Source organism: Phoxinus phoxinus (genome assembly GCF_949152265.1).
Source record: "Phoxinus phoxinus genome assembly, chromosome: 14".
NCBI lineage: Eukaryota > Metazoa > Chordata > Actinopteri > Cypriniformes > Leuciscidae > Phoxinus > Phoxinus phoxinus.
Window position 1 is genome coordinate 6,764,179 of NC_136889.1, and position 19,397 is coordinate 6,783,575.

The window sequence follows — 19,397 nt, forward strand, 5'->3', positions numbered from 1 at the left end:
AATAGACGTCGGTGGGAAAAAATGTCATGCTGTGCAACGATTTCTGTCAGCAGCAGGGGGCATCAGCGATCCATAACCAACAACGTCAGAAATGAGTTTTCAACAGTGTCAATCTTCCTTCAACCAGACAAGCTCTCAAATTAAAGAACCCTAAAGCTAATATTAACCAGTAACATGAGGTATAAGAATCTTTCAGAGAAAGGTTTTTTTTTGGTACCCCGTTGCTTCTAATAATCTGGTAGCTACAGTGCAGGTCACTAAACTCACCCAAACACTTGCGTAATAATCATCATCTGGGTTCAAAGATCCTGAAAATGACATGAAAAAACAAGCTTTGATGACGACGTGGATGCGTGCTTCTCGTAACCAACCGTACAGCGATTCATGTTGCATGTATGCAGCTCTCAACATGTAAATGAATGACGCTGGTAGGATGAGCACAAGCACTGTGACAGCATTCAACAGTAACTTTCCGCTCGAACTGGACGGACTGATGTAAACGGAAGCTGAGAGAGATTTCAACGGGAGGATATCTCAATATAATAACATTTCTGACACTTCAAGAAGAGAAGGGGACAACATAAAGGTAGGCTATTTGACATAATATGGTGGTACATTGCACATTTAAAACAAAGTGTTAAAAAGAAAGCTTAGAGAGATTCAGTTTCAGGAAACCAAAAATTGCTGAAAAACTTAAAGGTTCATCAGCATCTTTTTAACTTATAGAAATATCTGCTGTATATTGATGAATAGCCTATATTCATATTCCGCCTATATTCCTTTGACTGAATTAAATTTGGTCCCATTTTATGATTTTGTAAAGCTATATGCGTGCAATTTGTCTTAAAACCACATTTGCCTTTAGTTGCATATTAGAATTGTTTAAAAAAACATTTTTTTTTATTGTTTCATATTGTTTCATATTACTAGTCCATTATAAGTGAGTTCTTTGTGTCCCTGAATAAAAAAATAATAATTTAACAATGAAATTATGACTTTTAATGACTATGTTCAGAAAACACATTTCTAAAATCCATAATTTTTTCCCATGTTTTCTTGATTCATGTCAGATGTCTTTTGGTCGGTCCCCATCCATGTGTTTCTAACTTCTTGTTGTAATATTAGCAAATTTGCACAATGAAAATGAAATATAATATTTTGTATTTATATAGGCTATTTGTTAAATTTTAGTAAAAAAGAAAAAAAACTTAAAGTTGTGCCCCCAAGTTATGCATCAACTGTTGCATCATACCTCCTTATAAATCAATATTTTTTACAATGATGTCCAAAAAACAAAAACAAACTCTAACATAATGACATCATCTCGATGACATGATCTCAATGACAGGGAAACAATCTTAAATAGTTAACCCTGTTACCATGGTTTGGTATTAGTAAACAACTGATTATTAAAAGTTTCACAAACTTAAGGTCATGACCTTGAACACTAGGCCAGTTATGGCTTAATTAACTATAACATTGTCAATTCTGATTGTTTATTTATTTCAAAGCAATAAGCAAAAGAAAATAAATGAAATATTAAAAGAAAAAGATCCATCTTGTGGAATGTGATTGGTAATTAAATGCTGAGATTAGAATGTTGAATGTGTGGTTCAAAGTTAATTCTATTAGAGCACTACAAATAAAATAACAATTCTATAGTTTTAACAGTGTCTATTTGTTTCAAATATTATGTCATATTTCCCCACAACATTTTCCACACCTGTTTGCTATGTTAGGTATTAAATGTTTATTGATCAATCAATTCACTGTAGGAAACCTTTAAAATCCAGGAAGCCTTTATTTTCCTTCACGTTTATAACCTATCAAAATATTAATCATAAAATAGTTGCTCTCAGTGAACTCACAAAAGGCCTAGACATGATTTGGCATGTATGGTGACGTCTGTGCTTGCAATCCAAAAATCATCTGGCAGCCACAGGCCTTTGAATCTGTATTAAAATGATATCAATGCAATTTATTATAAATTCCACCCTTGCTTATGGGCATTAATACAAGCACGCATGCATTCATGTGTATACACAAAGGAACCCATAGACATCACGCATGTTAAAGTTAGACCATACTTTATTGCATGTTTGTCTGCTTTAAAAGCCTCGAGTTGAGCTGCCTCAATATTCGCCTTAAGCAAAGCCACAATTAAAGGACAGTTCTAAGTAAGAGTATCTGTCAGTGTTATTTATTCTAATTACACCACAATGTTACGTAAAACACTACATTCAACAGCCTCGCAAGTCTTTAAAAAAAACCAAAACAATAATCAAACAATTAGAGCCAGCATGCTCCTAATATTGGTTCCCTGGTAACATCTTTTCTAACATCCCACAGAAATCTGTTTATTTTTCTCATCTAAGCTTAGCAAAATACAGTTATAGCAACTAATAAAGCTCATTACCGCTCATTGCATTGACACTGAAACGTACCATATTGAAGTACTGACAACATCTAAATTATTTATGTATCAGTAACTTTACAGACATTTTCACATTTTTTACTCATTTACCGTACAAATGTTTTGGACTTCTGATGCAAACTCATCTCAAAGAATGACATAATGTTGAACAAATAAGCCATAAAAAACATGACATTACTTTGTATAATACTTATTTTGTTTGTTGTAGGACACAAAAGGCATTTTATCAACATGCTGTGAATCAAACAAAGACTATGAAATACACCTAAAACGCAACATAAAATAATCATGAAAATAATACATTTTATTCTATGCTCTAAATCTTCAGAATCCATGTGAGGAACAGACCCAAATTCAAGCCCTTATTCAAGGATCTTCACCTCCATCTTCAGTTGCAGCTGTAAATGCGTCAAACACTGCACTTGTTACAAATTATAAATCATTAATTAGCAAATTAACAAATTATATATATATGTGTGTGTGTGATGTGTGTGTGTGTGTGTGTGTGTGTGTGTGTGTGTGTGTGTGTGTGTGTGTGTGTGTGTGTGTGTGTGTGTGTGTTTAGTACTTCACCTTTAGCTTATTTTAAATGAGTTCCCAAAGCAACATTTCTAATTTTTGTTGATTTAAGTTTAAGATCCTTTTTCGTGGGAACTCAACGCGCGACTGAATGTTGATACTGTGGGAACGCTTCCATGTGACTGGTCTCTGAAGCATGACTGAAATCACGCCAATTTCTATTGGCTGACAGTAGTCGTGTGCCATATATGATTATAAAAGAGCATCTGCATTAGATCATCAGCTTCTTTGTCTTCAGAAAGTGCTACAGTATATGTGAAATTATTTTTCTTATTTATTGGCCCTGTCCCAAATGGAACCTCAAGCCCTCGTGATCTTCCTGCACCGGAGGTCAGATACCACTTTCAGACCATATATATAGCAGCCTGGAAACTTCTGCCAAATGTGTCTCCTTGGGTTCTGCGAACCATGGAAGAGTTTACAGGATCTAGGGGGGTGCTACCTATGTTGGTGAGCACAGAGCATGCTCTGGTGTTGGGGCATGAAGTACAGTCTCTTTTGTTGAAAGAGGCTATAGAAATAGAAATAGAAGAGAATATATATTCCTCTTCCTGAGAGAAAGTCTGGTTTCTACAGCCGGTACTTCTTAGTTCGAAAGAAGGATCTGCGTCATCTGAACCGTACTCTACAGACTTACAGGTTCAAAATGTTAACACTCAAGCTCATCGTATCTCAAATCAGATCCAAGGACTTGTCACGATAGATCTAAAGGATGCATACTTTCACATATCCATCCTCAGGTTTGGTTTTGAGGGGAGAAACTTACCAATATCAGGTTCTTCCTTTCAGCCTAGCCTTGCACATTTGTCCCCTGCACGTATAGAGTCTATTTTCATGACCATAGGCAAGATCAGGCTAGGCCAAGCCGTCAATGTCAGACAGTTCCAGAGACTGTTGGGACTCATAGCAGCTGCGTCAAACATCATACCTTTGGGGCTTTTGAACATGAGACCATTGCAGCGGTGGCTCAAGACCCAGGGATTTACCCCAAGGGGCAACTCTTTTCGCATCATCAGGGTTACACAAGGTTCTTGGCCCAAGGTCCCGTGTTGAGGGCATTGTGTCGTCGCAAAATACTAACAACAGATGCTTCACTCACAAGCTGGGGTGCGATCCTAGATGGCCGCTCTGCTCAGGGTCTGTGGAGAGGTCACCATCTTTCATGGCACATAAATTGCCTGGAGATGAGGGCTGTATTTCTGGTTCTGAAGTACTTCTCCCAGACCTCAGAGGATACCCTGTTCTTGTCCGATCAGACAGCACATCAGTAGTCCCATACACAAATCACCAGGGTGGTATGCGTTCATGCCCTATTTCCAGACTGGCGTGCCAGATCCTGCTCTGGACCCAGACTACATACCTGGGTCCCTGAATCAGGGAGCAGAAATCCTGTCGAGGCAGGTGGAGTCGATCTGGTAGAGGTTCGGCAGAGTGGAAGTAGACCGGCTTGCTTCAGAGAATTTGACACACTGTCCTCTCTGGTTCGCCCTCACACCTCCAGCACCCTTGAGGTTGGATGCCTTGGTAAAGACATGGACGAGGCTATGTTTGTACGATTTGCTCTTCCTCAGTGACACGTTCTGTGGTTCTTCAGGCCTTCTGTCCTCTGCCTTTTCAATCTGCAGAACAGGAGAGTAAGAGAGGCTTAATCTTGAATGTCCTGTTTGGGTCTCAGCATCTGTTCAGAGCACGCAACAGGGGCTATGCGGATTACAAGCAATGTGTTGTACAAACGGATTGTACAGGCTATCTCTCAGGCCTATAGGGTGCGTGGAATACCTTCACCCCTAGGCATCAGAGCCCACACTACTAGGGATGTGGCCTCTTCAAAGGCGTTACTGTACTATTCAGACACAGCGTACTATTCCCTCGAACATCTTGGGTTAGACTGTAACCCCTGTTCCCAGAGTAAGAAAGGAGAGACTGCGTCATACTACCTCATACCTGAATGTCTTCCTTCGGCCAATCAAAAGCTGATGATGTCAAATGCAAGTGTACTTTTATAGTCAAATGGCACACCATCTTACATCATATGACTACCACCGGCCAATAGAATTGGCGCTGTTTCACACATGCTTCAAACACCAGTCACATGGAAGCGTTACCAATAAAGCGTCAACATTTAGATGCAGCATCTCGTTCCATATTCAGGGAACCGAGGTTACAGTCATAACCCGAGATGTTTTTCATCTAATATTTCTACATTTTATTTCAGCTTTATTTAAATTACCGGAAATTACTTTATAATAGTTTCATTTTCTGTTAATAACAATATTAGGCACTGCCTTAGCCTGAGCAATTTGTTTAATTTGGTTTTCATTGTCAAAATATCGTGATTAGTTTTTATAGGTCTTTGTGCTATCCAGCCTTTAACTGCTGAATAATTGAACAGGATTTGTGAGTGTGCATGTGAGTGGGTGTACTAGTGTGTTCACAGTTTTATTATCCTTCAGTATTCGACTATGACTTTTGTCTGTTCAACAGACTGCAAACAGGCACGAGTATGCCATCAATCTGAATGAAAATGATGGAGGATAAGATTTAATCATTTTAGCACGCTTAGTATTTGCATACACACCTGCAGACACCCTGTCACACTGCAGTCAAAGCCTGGAACAAAGCTGGGGTGTTTGGTTGTGTGCATGCTGTTAAAACCATGTCAGTTTGAAAGGGACAGGAAGGATTTTTTTTAGGGATTACAGACTGAACAAACATGCAAATGCTGCAACTGTCATGTTGGAGCATGTTTTTTTTTTTTTTCATTTCTAGTATCTTTTTTATTAAACTAATAGGTCACACACAATTAAAGTTGTGTTATTATTTACTCACCTGCTTTTATATGTTTGGCTGAATATCCAAGTGCCTATTTTCCATACAACAAAAGTGGATGGTATACGTGCCAAGCTTAGACTCAGTGGTTCATGTATGTCTACAAACCGGAAGGTTGGTGGTTCTATCCCCGGTTCCACTTGACGAAGTGTCGAGGTGTCCATGAGCAAGACACCTAACCCCAGCTGCTCCCGACGAGCTGGATGGCACCTTGCATGGCTGACACCGCCGAATGAGGCAATGTGAAAAGCGTTTTGGTGTCCATGGGTCTGTTAAAGCGCTATATAAATGTAGTCCATTTACCAAGCTTTTTATTTTTATACAAAAGCAGTTTTCCTTGTCATATGATTAGGATCTCTTTTTGTGTTACATTGAAGAAGAAAAAAAGATAGGATTGAAATGACATTTCAAAATGATCATTTTGGGGTGAACTAATCCTTGACTGTTGCTCAGCAAAGGTTATGTATAGGTGTGTTAGTGTTATAATCTGAAAGATTTCTTTGAAACACATCATCTTACAGAACCTAATCTTTTGAATGGTAGTTTTGGTTTTCTTTTAAGACGATTTATTTTTTGCTTGCCATAGATGTCACATATTGTCTGTTTTTGGGTCCCCTGAGTTTAGTTTCTCTTGCCTGTTTTGAGTCCACGTGTCCTTGGTTGCCCTGGTTACCTATTAGTTGATTGATCTGTTCCAACTGTGCCTTATTTTACCCCTCATTAACTTGTGTATTTATACTTCCCTGTTTTGTTCAGTTGTTTGTCTGTTCTCTTCAGTTTTATGTGGTTTTCTGTTCTCCTGTGTTCTTCAAGTGTGTCGAAGAACACACTTGTTTACTGGGTGTTGTTACTTTCTATTAATAAAAGTACTGCTTGCAAATGTATTGTTTACTCTACTCTCCCTGTGTGAACCAAGTAGGCTACTGACTATAGATACTTCATCTTCCTCTTTTTCTTCGTCAGCAGGCATTTTGTTTGTATTATACAGATAAGTGACCAAAAAAGGATGTAGAATACTATATAGTTTATATAAATAGGCTAATTTATGATTTTTTTTTCTAATTAGAATGACAGATATAATGAACAACCCAGAACACAGTCGAGAAGACTTCACTATGAGTGACACCGGAGAGCAAGGCGTTTCCTTTCAGGTTGGTGTCTCATCCAAGTCTTTTCATTGGTCATTTCATCCCAAGTTGATCAGTTCCTTCAATGTCACCTGATCTCTCAATTAAACTTTCAACTGATTTAAGATTCTGTGAATACTGTGTAAAGATAATTGTCATAGCCTACTTTTCTCAACTTCATGTTGGTCAAACCCTTATGAACAACCTGCATGCTCTTTTCATATAATGAAAAGGCCATTGAAATAGATAAATAGCCTGGAATTTAAATTGGCATAAATATTGTCCTGTTCAGATAACTCAAAGTTATAGTATGACATGTTTATGGTGTCATTTTGTTGCTTGACAAGCCCTGGTCCGCTTTCACTTTAATTTTATGAAAAAAAAATGAAAAAAAAAGATATTCTTTAAAAACACCCTTTTGTGTTCCATGGAAAAAAGAAAGTCATAAAGGTGCAAGTGATTATATGATGACAGCATTTTCCATATGTGAGCTGTTTCTTTATGTCGATAAACATAAGTGGAGCATTCAACATCTACTTTATCTCAAAGATAAAACATCTATTTTCAGATTTTTCCAGACACAAAGGAGCGCCACCCCAAGCTGTCCAAGCGCTTGCCCTCCATCGTAGTGGAGCCCACAGAGGGAGAGGTGGAGAGCGGAGAGTTACGTTGGCCCCCGGATGACCTGAGAACCGCAGACCCTTCCAGCCATACACACATACCCTCTGAAGAGATCACACCGATGTCCGCTTCACAAACCCAGACATCACACAGCCAGAGTGCAGGTGTGTAAGACAATAATTAAAGGAAAAAGCAGTTTTGTTATTAACATTGATCCACATTACTAGTACAATGTTCTAAAGGGGAACAACTAAATATATGCTTCTATGTGTTTCAGTTTAGAGAAGTTCATTTATAAATGACTGTGTGCATTTCCCCCCCTCAGATGAAGTCAAGTGCAGCAGCCTGGAAACATCAGGGGAAGCTGAGCGTAACTGAAATTTATTAAAGACACTGTCGCAAGTCTGTCATTATCACAAGTCTCAGTTCTCACAAAATTTTCACACAAACACAGCTGACGACCAACACTGGCAGGCAGGTGTGAATAAGATCATAGCTCACAATGCTATATCTCAGCACCCTTTATAACACATGCATGGCTTTAAAAAGACTTTTTCAAAGTCTTTTGTACTTTTCAAAATGGCTTTAAATTGCTTTCTGATTTGAAGGCCTAGTTTTGTATCTTTTCCTGATGCGGAAATGTTGAAAGTGCTGCATAAAAGTCTTCAACATTTATATATATGTCCGAGAATATACTGAAATGAGTGTCAATTGGATGCCAAAAAAAAAAAAAAAAGGATTGTATGAGCCCCTTAAAGTTGATACATTTTGATGTAAAAAATAATGTTCTATATGAACAGATCCTGGATCTTAAGTAAACGGAAGAGTCAGCTGGCCAACGCTGCATTATCATTTAGCTTTAATGACCAGCTGATTGTATTCCACTTAATAAATAGCTATAGGCTACATACCAAATAAATGGATGTAAAATATTGATTTAAATTAATACAATTATTAGGTGAGATGAAAACTATAACATAGAGATAACAAAATGATGAGAGAGATCAAATATACACAGCGATGTACAACTGATCAATTGTTTAATATACAGAAATATTTGACCACAGAAATGTGTAATTTACTCCTCAGAATCAATTATATAAGAGAGATATATAATAAGCACAACATACACAATGGTTTTGGATACTTTGCATTTCATTTGATTTGTTGTTATGTCTTTCACTTTGATGTATCCCATAAGCCCATATATATTCAAAACGATTGCAGTGACCAATGTGAATCACATATTCATGTAAACATTATTCATTACACACTCAATGGCTGAAAACTTGATGTGAGGAGACTCCATCCTCTCTCAACACCATCTGGCTGAGGCTTGTGAGGAATGACTGCTGCTGAACTTCAAACATGTCTGCCTGTCAATCATCCTGTGGACAAGGACATGCTTATGCTTATGTCTCCAAGCCCTGTCTGACTTTCAGCAGAATTGAAATTATTAGAGGTTTTTGTGCACATACACAATATTTTCAAAGGACAATAGCTGGAGATAGAGACCAACACTGGACTAAATACAGAGACATCCTGCAAATTAATTGAAATTCTGTCTTTAATTAGTTGTGTTTGCTAAGACAAGCGTGGCTATTACTATTTTCTATCTTAGGGTTAGGAATTGAAACAGAAACCTGTACTTAAGTATTATTCATTGGTATATAACTCACTCTGAACAGTTTGTACTACAGGCGTGAATGACACTTCAATTCATGCTGGGAATGGGAAATACTGGGAAGGCCAACTCCAATATTGTGACTGGCAGTTAGTATGCTTCGGCAAATCTGTGTCTTATTGTTATGGTCTCATTCGTATGTTTTTGTACAATCTGCTTACACCCCAGTGATGTTATGTTTAGGGGTGGACCTTCAAGCTTACTTTTTCCCCAAAAAATTATGTCACCTCGTAAAATAGGTTGTGAAATTGGGTTGGTATTGCACATATGAGTCACTTTTTTACAAAAAATAATAAAAAAATAGATTAACAGCAATAGTTCAGATATTAATATTGATATTTTAGTGATGTGATTCTAAACCATTCACTTCATGATATTCCACTCATGATATATTCTTAATTTTTAAATCCCCATGTGAAACTGCCTTGATGTGTATCTCTGTTTATATATTGAAATCACATTTCGTCTACTGTAATATTATCATAATACCATAATGCTTATGTTTGCTTTGATAACCTCCATCACTATATGACGTGTCTCCATCCAGATTTAGTTTTATTGGCATGCATTGAAATTTGTGACTTTTATTCATTTTTAATAAATAATGGATATTACATAATTAACCAGAAAATACATATTCTGGAGAGAAAAAACCTTTTCGATTTTTTTTTTTTTTCGTTTTATTTTAATATTTTATTTGATCTAAATTGCCTTCATTCTAGATACAATTTTGTGGTAAAAATAAACTGATATTTTGATATTACACTTACTCTTATGTACTCATATTATTTTTGTTTGTTTGGTAAATTAATAAAGATTAATATTAAATAACTGCTGAGTTTGTGTTCTTCGCCTATTAAACCATTCTCCTATGTTTAGACAACATAATCTACCTTAATATACATAATTTAGCTCATATGAATATTTTCCTATAAACTACCATTAGGTGTAGATTATGTGCAGTGTTTTGTGCAGTTTTTAATATACACAGCAAGGTCTATTCTTTGCTCAACATCCCCATTATTCCCAAAATGGCTTTAAGGAATAATGGGGATATTGTTTTGGAGGAGCATTTTCACCTGATCCTGTTGACAAGGACACAACAACCTCCACCACCCTAACTCCACCTCCACTGTTATAGCCTATTAATTAACTAGCATGTGTAGTCTGGTGGGAACTAAAAGCTCAAGTCTTCTCCTTGAGCTCTTCTACTGCTAACAGCAAGCCAAATCTATTTACCTTTATCACTCTAAAGAAGTAGCCTATATTGTAACGGTTTTATCATGTTCACTTCTGTTTTTCCATGTTTCATTGTGTTTTAGTTCTGTGCCTGTTTGCCCGTGTGACCCAGTTCCTAGTGTGCCAGTTTGTTCCCTTGATTTGATTATCCCGTTCACCTGTTGCCCAATTAATTCGCTTTTTTGTTCCTCTGTGTATTTACAGAGGAACCTTCATTCAGTTCTTTGTTCTGTATTATCTATGTTTAATGGTTGTTATTCTGTTTCCCAGAGTGTTAAGATTTTTGGATAAAAGACTATTTCCTAGTATTCTCCTTCGTCGTGTGCTCCCTTTTAAGCAGTCATCCGTAACAAATATGACAATGTGAACATTTTAAAAATCTATTTTATTACATGGAGTAATAACATTCACAGATATTCCCACACTATTTTCTATTTTCTCTCTCCCATTACTATCCTCTTGGGATTCAGCTAAGATATGTGGAGTTTAGTTCTTTTTTTTTCTTTCCTTTTTTTGTTCCCTGTAAAAACAGCAGGCCTTATTGAAAAGTTATTGAAATGATTTCATGTGTAACTGGTTCCCTGAGAAGGGTACGAGACACTGCATCAGTTGCTAAGCCACAGAGAGAGTAGGTCATATAAATTACTTAGTCCACCTTCCCACCTGTAAAGCTCTTTTAAAACTATATGCTGATAGTTGCTGTGTGCCTCTGGTCTGTGAAATCACTCGCAGCTCTTTAATTCCTCAGGTGGGAAGCTAATAGTGATACAGTCCACTTATGTACTCTGTCTCCTTCCTTGCAGACCTTTAGGGAAGAAGCAGGATTATATGCTTTAACCTCCAAATGATAATGTTCTGGAGGGGGTGACAGATGAGAGAGTGGGATGCAAATGGCAATGCAGACCATCTTCAGTTCTGTCAATACTGCACCAATGCTTCCCCGCTCATCTCTGCTCAACTTAGCCACTGCGCCTCTACATAGATCTCCAAGAGTCCTGGTCCAACCCCCACTACTCCTCTGGGAAGCACCATGTAACCGACTAACTGTCACCTCTAACTAGGCAAAACAGACAAGAGAGTGGATCGCAACCAGACCTGCAAACTGAAATGACCTCTTTAAGGTCCTTAAAGGCCCGCTCTGGGCATGCTGCCTTGACCCCGACTCCTCGGAGGGCGAGTGCAGGCTGCCACGCTCACCTTCTGACCCTCTGCCAGAAACTATTCCCAGGCCGCGGGTCAGAGGGGTTGACCAACCCTGGACAAGCCGAGGGATGAACCTCTGGAATGCCCTAGACTGAACTTCTAAACTTTTGCCTCTCTAAACCTCTCGACTACCAAATCAAACAGTAAAAAGAGGCCAGAGGGCAACATCGGGTTACCAAAGAGAAAAGTTTTATCCTTCTCCTTTATCCCCTATAAGTTCAGCCACAGATGCAACGTTAGCAGCCACAGATAGCCGATGGCACAAAGCAGAAGCATCTGCTTTGTGGCACGGACGGCAAGATCTGTGGATTCCAAGACTGCCTCAGGTGCCAATACCTGCGATTATTGAGAAGCTAAGCCTGGCACGCCTGAAACACCGTCATGTTGTGCAGAGCCTTTCCCAGCTGCATGGTGTACCGGTAACTATGCGAGCAGAATACAGTTTCTTCCACAAACTCATTATGGAGAACGGGAAGAAACTGAAGGCTCATGAAGGGGGAGTGTTGATGACCTGCTTTTTTTTTTTTTTTTACAGACAGAGCACTTCTTAAAGACAAAGAAGCTGATCACTTCTAAAGCAGGCGCCCTTCTATGGTCATGCCGACATGCTGAGTCACATCACATAACTGCCTTGGCCAATAGAATTGGCACATTTTCACACTTGCTTCAGACAAAAGCTTGTACATGTAAAGGCATTCCCATGGTGTCAGCAACTGACGCAGTCGAGTTCCCCCAATAACAGAATCTAAATATTTTTAACCTATACTTTTGACCTATAGTGTACTGTATGCACACTAGTATACATGTAAATAGCTTTTTTAATCCTTTAATGCAAATGTTAAACATGGGTAAAAATGTCATATTACCTTATTAATAAATAAACACATTGCAATAATAATGCAAGAATATCACAGCATGTCTTGTGCAATATTGGGGCATGGTCTCAGATTTTGTTTTATAAAGTTAAGTAGGCCTACACCTAAACTTTATGTGGAGGTTTTTGTTGCTATGTGGACTGCAAATAAAATGGTTTAAACAGATTTATAAGTAAAAACAGATTTAAGTAGGTATAAGCATTTAAATACGTAAAACAGACATGGGTCAGATTATGTTAAGTGCAAAATACATACAGACAACAAGGCATATGCAGGAGGAGCACTTTAGAAGGCGTTTAAGTGAAATCACAATCACTCCAGAAATAAGATGACTGACTATGAATGAGTGAGTTCAGAATGAGATTGATTAAAGTGTCCTTGTTTTTAACAGCATTGGGATCTAAACAGAAAGAGTGAGCGAAGAGATTAAGTTGTCCACAGAGCTCAGTGACCTTTCTGTGATTAACGTGACCCTGATGACTCGAGTTCACTCTACAACATGTGACGGGCATCGCTTGCCCACTGATCCAAAAATCCCCTAACAACCATGACATGCACTCTACTTTCACGGATTTTACCGTGCATGTCAGTATTAATGTCACTGTCCAAAACCAAAACATTTCACTTGCCATGCTAAGTATCTGAATGGAAACTCGACCTGTTTATATTATGAATTTAAGTCCTGAATAAAGTGACTCTTACTGACACACGAGTACACCATTTCTAGATTTGCATTGCCTGTCCTTTGTTAATGTCATTGTTTTCCTTTTTATCTCTTTTCCACTTCAGTCAAAACCCCTCGGTGCTTGCGCTGGGTAACTATGGAGATGGTTCAATGTAGGGGTTTGGTTACATCAGACATGGATAGTGGCACTTGACCTAGTTCAGGAGCCTGATTAGCAACACAGCTATCGGCTGCATGCTTCACATCATCATCGTCATTATTATATAGCTGCAGTCCCAATCTTACATCTTTGTTTGTTTATGCTATTTGGTGAGATATAGCCGTTTCTACTCTTTTATATTATTTCAAGGATATAAGTGCGTCAAATCTCTGCTCAGAGGTGTGCAGCTCGTTGAACAGTCTGCCGTAGTGAACGGTGCTCTAGTAAAGTTTCTCTTTCTAGTTATAAAAAGTCATTGCTTTTATCTTCCCCTCAGTTCGTCTCTGCCGGCTTCAAACTGCTGATTTCAAATACAGCCAGGTGAGATGGCAAAGAATGAAACACCTCCATACACACATGCACAAACACACACACTGATTTCCATGTTTTATGGGGACTGTCATTGACGTAAGGAATTTTATACTGTGTAAATTGTATATTCTATCCCTCTACCCCCTAAACCTACCCATCACAGGAAGCTTTTTGCATTTTTAGATGTTCAAAAAACGTAATTTTGTATGATTTATAAGCTGAGCTCTCACGGGGACCAACAAGATTTCCCTATACAAGGTCAAAATATAGGTATATATTACTATCCTTTTGGTAAAATTTGGTCCCCATAACCTAGGGGACACTAGAGTACACACACACACACACACACACACGCACAGAGAGATATAATTTTTACATGCTGCAGTCAAAAATTCAAAGTCCAAAAATAATGTCATCATTTTCTCAGTATGATGTTCATTGGGGTGTTTTGTGTTTCATTTTCTGTTAATTAGTTAATGTTTATTGCATTGTTTTAGTGCTCATTCACCATCTATTTACGAGTATTATATGAATTCGGATTCATCATATCATTTTCTGCTTTACCTCCGGTATTAATATGGTGGTTGTTAGCGGATTTTTAGATAGAAAGCAGATTTAGGTCCAATAGATCAGTAATAACCTAATATCACTTAATGAAATATATGGCTATAATTTAAGTAAAACATACAGGCACCAATATGCCATGTTTTATGGTGAATTTAGGATCAGAGTAAAGTTTAATTGGTTATTCACTAATAATACTCTCTAGACTGAAAACTGCTGCCATTGGATCATCGAGTCATTGAGTTAAAAGATCTGACTCATTTGTTCACAAATTGGATATTGCTACGCACATCTCTCATGGAAGAGATCTAGAGCAGACATAAATATTTTAATTTTTGGGTGAACTATCCCTTTAAATACAATTTTAATAGGTCAATGTGTCACATTTATATTGCTAAAAATAACACTCAGTAATGAGCATTCTTATTATCTCTTTGATTAGTTTTCATTTAACACCCTGTTAGAGTTGCATAGTGAGTCAATGCAGTAGGCCTATGTGCGTTTTTACTTATTGTATAGTTAACCCAAAGATAATAATAATATTGTTTTCTTTTATGTTCTATTTGTGCATCTCTTTTCAATAACTTGGCAGACCTGCTAAATGTAATCTCAATCAAATTCCCACTTAAGTCATCCATTAATGCAATTAAAGATGATTGTGTGTGTTTGTACTTGTGTGTGTATTCATGTGTGTGTGTATTTTTTTTCTTGCTAGCATTAACAGTGAAAATGTGTGTGCATGTCCAGTAGTATATGTATAATAAGTAGCCTAAATGTGTCTAAATCTACTTTATTAGACTCATACACATAGCAATGAATAGATTTATTTACCGGTATGCATTGAAAAGGAAATATTTTTCTCTATCAGGAGAAAACTTGGAGTTTTCCTTCCTCCATATTCACAGTTTATAGTCACATGACAAGCGTGGAGACCTGGAGGCCAAAACATCCATAGAACTGCAGCACAGGCCTTTCAGTTTATGTTTCAAGCCATGAATATTTAGATCACTGCTTTGGTGATATCTAGAATATCTAAATATTCTGGGTTCAGCTGCTTGTCTGTGCATATCATGTTATATTTATAACATGCATACTGAATTTGGTGTTTTAAAATGACTGTCTTAGTACTTAGTAGTACAAGCCTGTTTATAATAGCTATAGCGGGGGAACGGAGGGACTTGTTTTGGCCTCCAGCTGGCGTTCCTATAAAGGTGTGGCGCCACAAGAAATCTAATAATTGATCTACCAGAACTCTGTTTGGTCTTTCTCTTTTCTAGATCACTAAAGAGAAAGTTTCCGAAACGTCATCCTTTTGATGATCTCGTGACCTCACTGCAGTTCTGCCGTGTGACAGTGTGTGTATGCTTATGCTTATTTGTGTAGTCTGTTACACCTACTCGGGCAGGTTTGGCTCAGGTGACAGATGGATCATGAAGAGCTTGTCACTTGTCTGTCAGTGCTTGTTTGTGAAGACAGCTTTCATGAGAACTCTATTATAAGCCCTTCAGTGAACTGAGGGTGAGGCTTAGGTCAGCTTACACAATGACAAAAAGATCAGCTGTGTTGGTCCATTTGGTGCCTCCCCTCTTTAATTTATTTGAGTTTAGGGAGCATACAACATATTCAACATCCAAACAACATTCTCTAAGTTATTTATACTTCTACATGAAAGGGATCCAGCTAGACAGCACATAAAAACTCAACTCAGTATATACCGCCCCTGGGTATCTCAATGGAAAGTAAATCATGAAGTGTGAATCTGCCTGGTTTGGATCTGGTTATTATTGATGTTTAAAACTACACCATCAAGATAAAACAGAATCAAATGAGATGCACTGGGATTTGAGGGCTACACTTTTGCCTTTGTTGCCGATTCTGTTTGTTCTTACCCATAATGCTGTTCAGCTCTCAGTGGTGGCTCTCAGTCACGCTCTTTCTCTCTCAGAAACTGACAGCACATTGAGTGACACAAGTTCGTTTTTGATTTCATCCCTAGACAAGAGCACATTTGAGCGAGACAGCACGCCTGTAATGGAGGGAGAAAGAAAGGGAAAAAGGGTGTTTCATGGTCAACAAAATGCAGGATTACATGCGAGAAAATAATTTCATTCATCCCTGTTCATGCCAGCCATGGTTGTTCGTGAAATTGTGCTCATTTCCATTCAGTCCTTTGTTTTGCGTCTGGCTGTCGACCTATTATGTATGCAAAGCTGTGCATTTGCATCAACAAAATTAGCTTCTCGCACGTTTCCCTGTGTATCTGAGACAGATGTTTGTTGGTTAAGTTAGTCATGACATTCTCTTCTTCGGCAGAGAAAGAAGCAAAACACAGTGTCTCCGCTGCCACAATGCAGACAGTGTTTAATGTTTGACAGGTCTTTACAAGGTCAACAATTAACTAACAAATCAGGTAGACGCTATAAAGGCTATAAATGCATGTCTCACAGCACATAACATTACAATAATAATGAGCGTAAACAACTTTAAGAGCTCTTACTTGTACCACCTGACAGCTGCAGATTAATTTCAGAGTTGATAGTGTTTATATAGAAACGTAAAAAAAGAGTCTGAGGATGTGAACAGACTCATTGAACATCACGGGTTGCCATCTCATGGCGTGAACGCAGAATAAGCCCTTTGTTTTGGTACAGGAGGATCTGTAAAAGGTAGCTGCTGTTTGTCATTATTGGGAGATCATTATTGGGAGTTTCAATAAGCCACTATGCTACGTAAGCCGTCCACCATATTGGAACGGTCAAAGTCGGTCCGTGAACATTCGAGAGCAAGTTGGCTGAGCGTCTGCAATCGGAGTTATGCGCATGTATGAATATATATATCTGCAATAGACTTCAGCACATGATTTTGAATACAACAAGACAAAGCCGTGAGCATTAATTAGTTACCATAGTAAAAGTATAAACATTAAAAGTACCAAATGTGTAATATTGAGTTAATACATATAAAAATACATACCAACAAATTCTCACCTGTGAAAAGTTATCCCATTTCTTCGGGAATTTAAACCTTGGCAGTTTCACAACATTGATTCTTACTGTGAGTGAACGCTGAACGTTGCAAGATGACGGGCGCGCCGACGCGTCTGGAGTGGTAGAACGTGACATTTACGTATACATATGGTCTACGCCTCATGGAACACACTGATGACGTGTGATGTCTGCAAAAGCAGGGTGCGCATAGACATATCATTGCATTCAGACCAAAAATTGCCTATACCCAACCTTTTTACAGACATAATAAATACAGACTGTATATACGTACTCAATTAGTGTCTAGATACTGCACAAAAATTGTGCAAAAAATAACCCAGACAGCAGTCCCAGATTGGGCCCGCATCTGGGCCATGTGGAATCCACATGTAGGCTACCAGATGTGGGCAGAATCTGGGCCGACAATATGTTGCTGTCTGGGAAACAGGATAAAGCAGAAGGTTGTTTGCTTAAATGAAGAAGTGTAATAGTGTAAGGCAAGAACATATAACCTATATGTGTATAGACATTCCTGAGCAAAAGATATATATATAAAAAAAATCCTCTAGGCAATCTGAAATGTATGTTATTTTATGTGATATGCTCAGGATACAAAGCACACTCTATAGTTCCAAAAGTTTCTGAAACTATGAACTGATGAACAGATGATTGGCAGTCTTACAGTAGAATACAGATTTCTTTTTGAAGTGTAATGTTGCTGTTTCTAGAAGCGAGAACAGAAAACTAGGGCAGTCCTCTCTTATTTTTAGTGAAGCAATAATCAGCATTTGAACCAGTACTCAGCCCTCATCGTCACCCATTAAATGTTGAATTAAAAAAATGTAAGACAAAATAGATTTTTACATGTATATTTGGAGAAAAGTGTATTTGGTTGCTAGGGTGTTCTGGGGTGGTTGCTATGGTGAATGTTATGCATGGTGCAAGTTATGCAGAAAAGTTTAGGGGATGGTTAGAGATCCCTGAAAAATCCCTGTTTCTGTGCAGTTTAATAGTAATCAAAACTCTTTGTCTGAGAAGAAACTGAACCAACATACATGTGAGAAATATGTATAAAGAGTAACTGAGAGAAGGAAGAACTTTACATGTCTTTCCAAATATATGTCCTCCTTTCACAACACTGTTCTGGCTTTAGGTTTGCATGCGTCTTTTTGGTAACACTTTATTTTAAGGTGACGTAGTTACACATTACTACATGTAGCCTACTTACTATAGAAAGAACAATAAATTATGCATAATTGCAAATAACCCTAAACCAAATAACCCTAAACCAAACCCTAACACGTAGGCTAGTTAATTAATATTACTTATTTAAATAATTACAATGTAACTACATCACCTTAAAGTTGTTAAGCTATATACCTGTATGCTAGTGTGCTCCAAACAAATTACAAAATTGTTATTTAGATGTAACCATTCAAAACGTAGCCTACATCTCTCAATTTTTCAGCTTTCATATCAGATTTTCTGTCCAATCAAATGTCTCGAATCTAAAGTGTCCGCCCACATTATAAATAGAAGCTTAAGCTGCTGCTAAATTCGGTCACTTGTTCACACATTTACTATTTTAAACATGGTGAATGGCACATAGTGCACTATATAGGGCATAGGGAATGATTCAGACAGTGTTTCCATTGGAGCGAATGAAGTCTGGTTTCACGTTAGTATCACGCGGACCACCGCAGCCCACACACACAGTTTGATCCGGTCTAGAGACACGATTGCACGATAAATGATAGACCACAAAACATATCGAACCCATTTGAATTCTGCACAGAATGCCGTATCATAAAGTGATAATGGAGGAAATTAGGAGGAAACTGTGGCTTTACCGCTATTGGCTATTTTAAAAAGGGGAGGAGCTGTTCGAAATGTCCCTGCCCTTCCTGTTTAGGTGGAAATTACGTGAACACGTTGAATAATGATGCATGTTCCAAGGCACTTCAGCGGGCCTTTAAAATAAAGTGTAACCATCTTTTCCCCATCCACTCAATGTCCTCAATATCCTGCAGCTTTATTGTAAGCCTCGTTAACCCTCCAA

The 19,397-nt window shown here is 38.0% G+C and overlaps 1 protein-coding gene across 1 annotated transcript; it reads left to right on the forward strand.

Moving 5' to 3' along the window:
- Positions 1-104: 104 nt before the first annotated feature.
- Positions 105-10,103, forward strand: LOC307010397 (protein LBH). The gene is made up of 4 exons (XM_079635022.1): positions 105-586; positions 6,909-6,993; positions 7,538-7,754; positions 7,916-10,103. Exons 2-4 carry the CDS (start codon positions 6,910-6,912, stop codon positions 7,966-7,968), a joined length of 354 nt encoding a protein of 117 aa, XP_079491148.1. The 5' UTR covers positions 105-586; position 6,909; the 3' UTR covers positions 7,969-10,103.
- The last annotated feature ends 9,294 nt before the right edge of the window (positions 10,104-19,397 follow it).